The following is a 6,859-nucleotide window of genomic DNA, read 5'->3' on the forward strand; positions in this document are numbered from 1 at the left end:
ATGTGCCAAAATGATCATGCAGCGCGCACCCCTGTGATAGATTCGGCACTTTTTGTCACCGCCTGGTGTAAGTTTACACTGTCTAACTATTAGTCAACATTAGGAAATGTGGCCCATTATTTTTTATACGCTATGTGTGAACTCAACCCAAGGGCACGCGGCTGCCGTAGATGAGGCCTCTACTGAACCGCCACACGACTCCTGTTTCATATAGAGACATCCAGAGGTTTTGCCGGATTTGCTCCATATGTTTGCATTACTTCTAGGGTGGAGCGTCTCTGTACAGCGCTGCCCGGAGGCTGTCGGGCTCCATACTAAGGAGCTGTACATGAGCCCCAAGTCTTTACTGTACGTCCTTATACTTTACGTTTACACCTTTGCTTCCTTTAGGATCCTCTCCTTTAAAATAAGAGGCAATCATGGCAGAATGTTAAATAGAAAGGAAACTATTTTGGAATGTATTATTAATATTTCGGTTCCTGTGTTCTACAAAGCATTATTTTGTCATCGCAGGGCAATGTTTCGTACACGGACATGTGATCATGGCCGTCAATCTCTGGCCGCAGCAATGATGTGGTGTCCATAGTGTCCCCGCTGCATGCATTGCTTGCTTGCCATGGTCACATGTCCATGTATGAAATGTCATTGCTGTGATGACATGTTGCGTTGAGAGACATCGGCACCAAATTTACAAGTACGTTACAATTTTTTTTTGTTTAACATTCTGCAATGCTTGGCTTTTGTTGTATTTGTTTAGGCTGGGTACACATCACGTCAAAAACCGCAGAAAAATCGCACTTTAACCGCACAGTTTAAACCCAGCCCAACAGACCATGCTAATCTCTCAATGGGGGGCGGAGCCTATCTATCTACTGTCATGCATAGCTTGATCCTTTCACTAAAAAAAAAAATATATGCATCACACATCGTCTTGTATTTAAATATAGAAATCCTGTGTATTTGCCAGTACTAGCAGCAGCAGGGACGAACACACAGTATGCGCCACAGTCAACCTACGGCAAAGAGCAGGTCACGTGAGTCACTTCTGCCAGTACTACCCAACAGCTTCCGCCCATACATTGCTGATGACGTCACTTTCGTCCCGCTGATAATTACGTCAGAGGTCTGTTCCTGGTCTCAGCAAGATGGCGGCGAGGGCACCTGGTAAGGACGAGCCAATATGTCATGTAGCGGGTGGCATGGGGAGCTGGATGTCAGTGCCATGAAGGGTGTTCTGTGCCCGTGTATTGTTACTGTGTGGCTCCCTCTGCCCTTTATAACGAGGGAGGTGACATCCAGTGTGTCCTCCAGGTGACCCGGGGCTTGTGTCTGTCACCTTGTATCTCCTTTACAGAACATATTATGGGAGCGTCCGGTGGCAGGTCCCTAATTTAAAGGGCTTTTCCTATTTGATACATTGGACTGCCTCGTACCTCTTATTTTTGCTGGCTGCAGAGCAGAAAGAAGCGTTGGGGGTCCCATTGATTTCACACCCATCAGTCAGACCTTTTATTCCATGAATGTTTCTCGCAGGGCAGTATTTTTAGGGCTGTAGTGTCGCCTCTCTACTGGGAACCCCCGTTTTTGGGGGTCCCGTCGATCAGCATTTGATGGCGTCTGCTATTGATAAGCCATAAATGTCTCCGGCCCTATAAATTCGGAAACCCTTTCGACCAGGGCTACACGGAGACTTCTAGGGATCCTGATTGTTTTAACTCTTGAGTGACCGCTGCAGTCCACAAGATTACAGGCACCTCAATGTATATGTGTTTGGACTGCAGCTCAAGTTACAATCACTCAGAATCGCTACAGAAAGTCCCCGTGCAGCCCTCCCCTTCATCCCACTTTTCCTCTTTGCTTTCCTCATTACTTTTTTTTTTCTCTATATGAGGCTTGGTGTTTTGCGGGATGAGTTGTACTTTTATGTCGATGCAATATTTATTTTTGCAAAAAAATGGCGACAAAGCCAGTTCCACCGCAGTAGATTTGCAGCGTACACTGATCATCATAAACAACGCTATAACGCCATTGAGCAGGTTGTTCTGCTCAGGGATGATACCAAATATGTGTATTTCATGTTTTGTCAATTTATATTTAATAAAGTTTATTGGAAAAAAAAATGTTTTTTTTTTGTTCTTTTTAAAATTGGGGGATATTTTTTATTTTTATCTTTTCTGTACTGGCATAATCAATATACCAGTACATTAGCTGTGTACTAACAGGGTTTATTTTAGGGTATACCGATGTGTTCCCTTGCAACAGGGAATCTGGTCCGACAGCTCTCGGGTCATTCAATGAATCCTGGGCTGTCCGTCCACATAAGGTGTCCCTGCACTGATTGCGGCCTTTGAAGGGTTAATGGCAAAAATCAGCGGTTTCTCTGATCTCCGCCATTAGAGCTCTGCGGCTGTTTGTTACTTCTGATCGCACGGGAACACTCGCTGTGCCCACACGATCAGCATCCATACATGTCCTGTCTATGGATGCCCTAATGCGGCCGTGTTTATTCAGGGTAATGATCGGGGATGAGAATTTCCCTGGATGAGTTTTGAGAAGTCTCCCCCGTTGTCGCACAGGTATGAAGAGAATATATGCTTTATGGGGTTAATATACATGACTTTTTTTTCCTTTCATTCAGTTGCAGCTACGGGCCGGTTCATGGACGGCTTATGCAAGTGGTACTACAATCTCGCCGGATTCAACAAGCTAGGTAGAGGGGGATTCTAGTTTGTAGTTTGCTGCGGTGCCGAGAGGACTGATACAGGTTATATTAATAATGGTTTATTTCATAGGTTTAATGCGTAATGACCTATTATATGAAAACCCTGATGTGGAAGAGGCAATAAAGAGGCTGCCGCCCAAGCTGTACGATGACCGGATGTTCCGTGTCAAGAGAGCCCTGGACCTAGATATGAAGAAGGCCATCCTGCCGAAGGAGCAGTGGACAAAGTATGAAGAGGTGAGGACTTGTGCTGTGAAGATGTTGGCGCACAATAGTCCGTTCTAACCTGGTCTGTGCTTATACACCGTGCAGGAGTCCAGTGCAGAAATCTCACCGCAGCAGCAAAATACAAGATCACTTTATATTAGTCAGTTTTAGGCCAGTTTCACATGAGCCTAATGCAAGTACAAATCCCGGCCCAACCACAAATCCACTGACCCGAATTAACAGCCTTCTAGATTCCCATGATGCTGCTAGTTCTGGTCCATAGACCTGTGGTTGTGTTGGGATTTGTGGCCCTAATGCAGGTATAAAAAAAATATTTGTGACACCAACATTAGGGCCCATACAACCGGCGCTCGTGCGTGCACGGAGCATGTGGGGTCCCTATAAGTGTATTCTGGACCCATTGTTGAAGTACTGTTGTTCTCCTCTAGATACAACGCTCCTCGGGTAGAATGCCTGCGTAATACGGCATGTGATGGAGCATGCCACAATTTTTTTCTTTCCTACAGATTTCATGAGAAAAAGGCACCATATGAAGTTGGCACACGGGGTACATAGCTGGCTGTTGGTGCCGTATTCTGAATCCATCACTGTGAATGAGCCCTGACTGTGGTGATGGTGGCTGTGGGCAGCACAACACACACTGTTTAGTGCAGTTAGGATGTATTTGTTTCAGTCAAGGCCACGAGTGGATAGTAAAGAAAGGTAAAGTATAAGGAAAGTTCCACAGCGCATCCGACCTGGAACCTGAAGGGAATTCCGGACGAAAGTCTGCACTAGATTTGTTCAGATCTCACCCACTTTGCTGCTACTGTGACACGCTGCGGATCCTCTGGAAATCTGCCCAGTGTAAACACCGCCTGACACTTGTTTTTACGCAGGGCAAAAATGCTGCATATTTTCCACTGCACTTCTGCAGAGCTTCTTCTAATTTTTATGTGCATATTTATTTCATTTTTGGATCCCCCCTTCTACATTAAGACGCCCCCGCGGAGACATGGCAGGTTTTGTGCTTGCTGCAGAAACCACTACATTCGGATAAATGGAACTGATTTTCAGTCGCAGAAATTCCCGAATAAGGGTCTGGACAGGCTGTAATCCGCAGTGGACGTCTGTAAGAGAATGGGCATGCTGTGGCTTTGAGAATCCGCAGCATACACTGATTTCCGCCTGGAAAGTGTTTAGCAGCACGTGGCTGGGATCTGTTCGGATCTCCACGTGGCTGGGATCTGTTCGGATCTCCACGTGGCTGGGATCTGTTCGGATCTCCTCCACGTGGCTGGGATCTGTTCGGATCTCCTCCACGTGGCTGGGATCTGTTCGGATCTCCTCCACGTGGCTGGGATCTGTTCGGATCTCCTCCACGTGGCTGGGATCTTAACCTTCTGAGGATTTTCTGCATAAAAAAAATATGCTGTATTGTGTATCCAGCCTAAAACACTTCTGTGTGAACACGAGCGCTATAGAGTAGAAGCCTCTTCTCCATTGGCCTCGGAGTTACTTTTTTGGCTTCTCTATTGAGTTGTGGCTGATATTGGGGAATTTTGGTGCATTTAACATGTATATAAAGATTTATGGAAACTCTCACCAGAGGGAAGCCGCCAACCAATCCCCAGTCCACCTACATTGGAGGATCATATGGAGCACATTTGCGTTATAGCGGCGCTCTGGTTAATAGATGGGGGTCCCTTTTATTACTTTCATATGACACGAGCTTACTCTGCCTCCAACTAGTTCAATGTTCTAATAAAGTTGCTTTATTTACTCCATTTTATTTTCAATAGGATTTTCCTTATCTGGAGCCGTACCTGAAAGAAGTAATCCGTGAACGGGAAGAAAAGGAAGAATGGAGCAAGAAATGATCTGGCCTTCCCTCTCCAGAGAATTTTATAGTATTTATCCCTCATGTATATGATGGTGGATTGAACTTTCTCACCTCCATACCGATCTCTCTACTAAAATGGAGCCAATAAAGAAACCTTTTCAATCATCGGTCACTTGTTATGTTTGGTCAGTCAATTGTCATATCTGTAACTAGTTTCTAGAATAGTCCTCTCTTCTGCTATAATAAAACTACTGATCCCGATCCCAGTGTTGTATTACTAACTTGTCAATGATCCATAGTTTTTATAAGTCACATATTCTCATTCCGCGTGTGCTCGTGACGGATTTCTCCCTATACTGTGTTCCAATAACAGCAGGTGGGCGGGGCGAGCCATAGCTCATTAATATTGAGGACTACATAGTACATTCTATAGAATCCACAATATTCATGATCTGTGGCTAGCCCCACCCACCAGCTGCTGATTGGCAGCTTTCTCCCCAAACTTTGCATAGAGAGGAAGCGGTTAATCAGCGGCTGGTGGGTGGGACTAGCCTCCGCTCATGAATACCGCCTGCATGGGAAAGGGTTTTTTTTTTTTTTTTTTTTAAATAAAGACTACTGATCATTGACAAGTAAGTAATACAGCATTGGAATCAGGGTCTCTGGCACTACTGTATGTAGCCCTCAGATAGGGCAGCATTAACCTGGAGACAGATTCCCTTTACTATTTGGGAGTTTTTTCTGTTTAGCCGCAATCAGGCACCTGCTATGCAGATCTGTGGAGGAGCTGTATATTTAACCCCTTAGTGACCACCAATACGCCATTTCATGGCGGTGACTAAGGGGCTTTAGACTAGTCTGTTGCCTTTTTACGGCGTGCCAGTCTAAGTCCTGTGCAGGCTGGGGCGGGTCCTCGGCTGTTTGATGACAGCCGGGCTCCTGCTCCAACGGCCGTGATCCAGGTTTACTTAGATTGCGGCAGTTTAACCTGTTAAATGCCCCGGTCAATAGCGACTGTGGCATTTAAATCATTTAGGTCGGATTTACACGCAAAAGGTACTTAACAGCTCCGTGTGTCATCACCATATGATGCGCGGCTGCGTGATTATGTCATTATGACACTCTGTTTGGATGTTTGTAAATAGAAAAGCATGTGGTGCTTTTCTGTTTTCATTCATACTTTTTACTGTTGCGCGTAACACGGAAGTGCTTCCGTGTGCTGCGCGTGATTTTCACGCACCCATTGACTTAAATGGGTGCGTGATGCGCGAACAACGCACAAATATAGGACATCTCGTGAGTTTTAGGCAGTGGACACACGCTCGTGAAAATCACGGACTGTCTGCACGGCCCCATAGACTAATATAGGTCCGTGCGAGGCGTGTGAAAATCCTGCGCGTTGCACGGACGTATCACACGTTCGTCTAAATAAGCCCTAACAAAGGGAGGGAGCTCCCTCTCTCACCCATCGGCAGCCCGCAAATGCAATCACGGGCCTCCGATGGGGTTCCATGGCAGCTGGGGGCCTGATGAATGCCCCCAGGTCTACCCTGGGCATATGCCTATTAAGACGTGACAGAGGCACGTTCTAATAGATTACCTGCCAGTTTTACACTGACCTGCAATAATGCTTTGGTATACTAAATATCTAAGGGTATGTGCGCACCCAAAATCAAAAACGTCTGAAAATACGCTCCTGGTTTTCAGACCTTTTTTTTAAGCCACTCGTGATTTTCGCAGCGTTTTTTACTGCTGTTTTTCTAGTCCATGAAAAACGTCCCAAGAAGTCTTCTCTTTTTTTTTTTTTTAATGTACTGTTTTTGGAAGACGAGGCGTAAAAAAAAACGCCCCGTCGGGACAGAACGCCGTATTTACCATTGAAATAATGGCCAGATGTTTTTGAGGCGTTCTGCTTCCGATTTTTTTTTTTTCACATACCCTAAAAATCGCATAATAAAGTCCCCTAATGGGACTAAAAAAAAATAAATAATAAATGTGAAATAACAATTATAGCTCTTTGAACGCGACTATAGAAAAAAATAAAATAATTGCTTGGCCATTAGGGCCTAAAAGGCTGGTCACTAAAG

The 6,859-nt window shown here is 45.3% G+C and overlaps 1 protein-coding gene across 1 annotated transcript; it reads left to right on the forward strand.

Annotated features, from left to right (window-relative positions):
* The first annotated feature begins 1,065 nt into the window (after window positions 1–1,065).
* UQCRB (ubiquinol-cytochrome c reductase binding protein) lies at window positions 1,066–4,939 on the forward strand. The gene is made up of 4 exons (XM_075828025.1): window positions 1,066–1,164; window positions 2,639–2,710; window positions 2,793–2,959; window positions 4,732–4,939. The coding sequence occupies exons 1-4, from the start codon at window positions 1,146–1,148 to the stop codon at window positions 4,807–4,809; spliced, it is 336 nt and encodes a 111-aa protein (XP_075684140.1). The 5' UTR covers window positions 1,066–1,145; the 3' UTR covers window positions 4,810–4,939.
* Window positions 4,940–6,859: the final 1,920 nt, after the last annotated feature.

This window comes from Rhinoderma darwinii, chromosome 5 (genome assembly GCF_050947455.1).
Source record: "Rhinoderma darwinii isolate aRhiDar2 chromosome 5, aRhiDar2.hap1, whole genome shotgun sequence".
In the NCBI taxonomy this organism is placed as follows: Eukaryota; Metazoa; Chordata; class Amphibia; order Anura; family Rhinodermatidae; genus Rhinoderma; species Rhinoderma darwinii.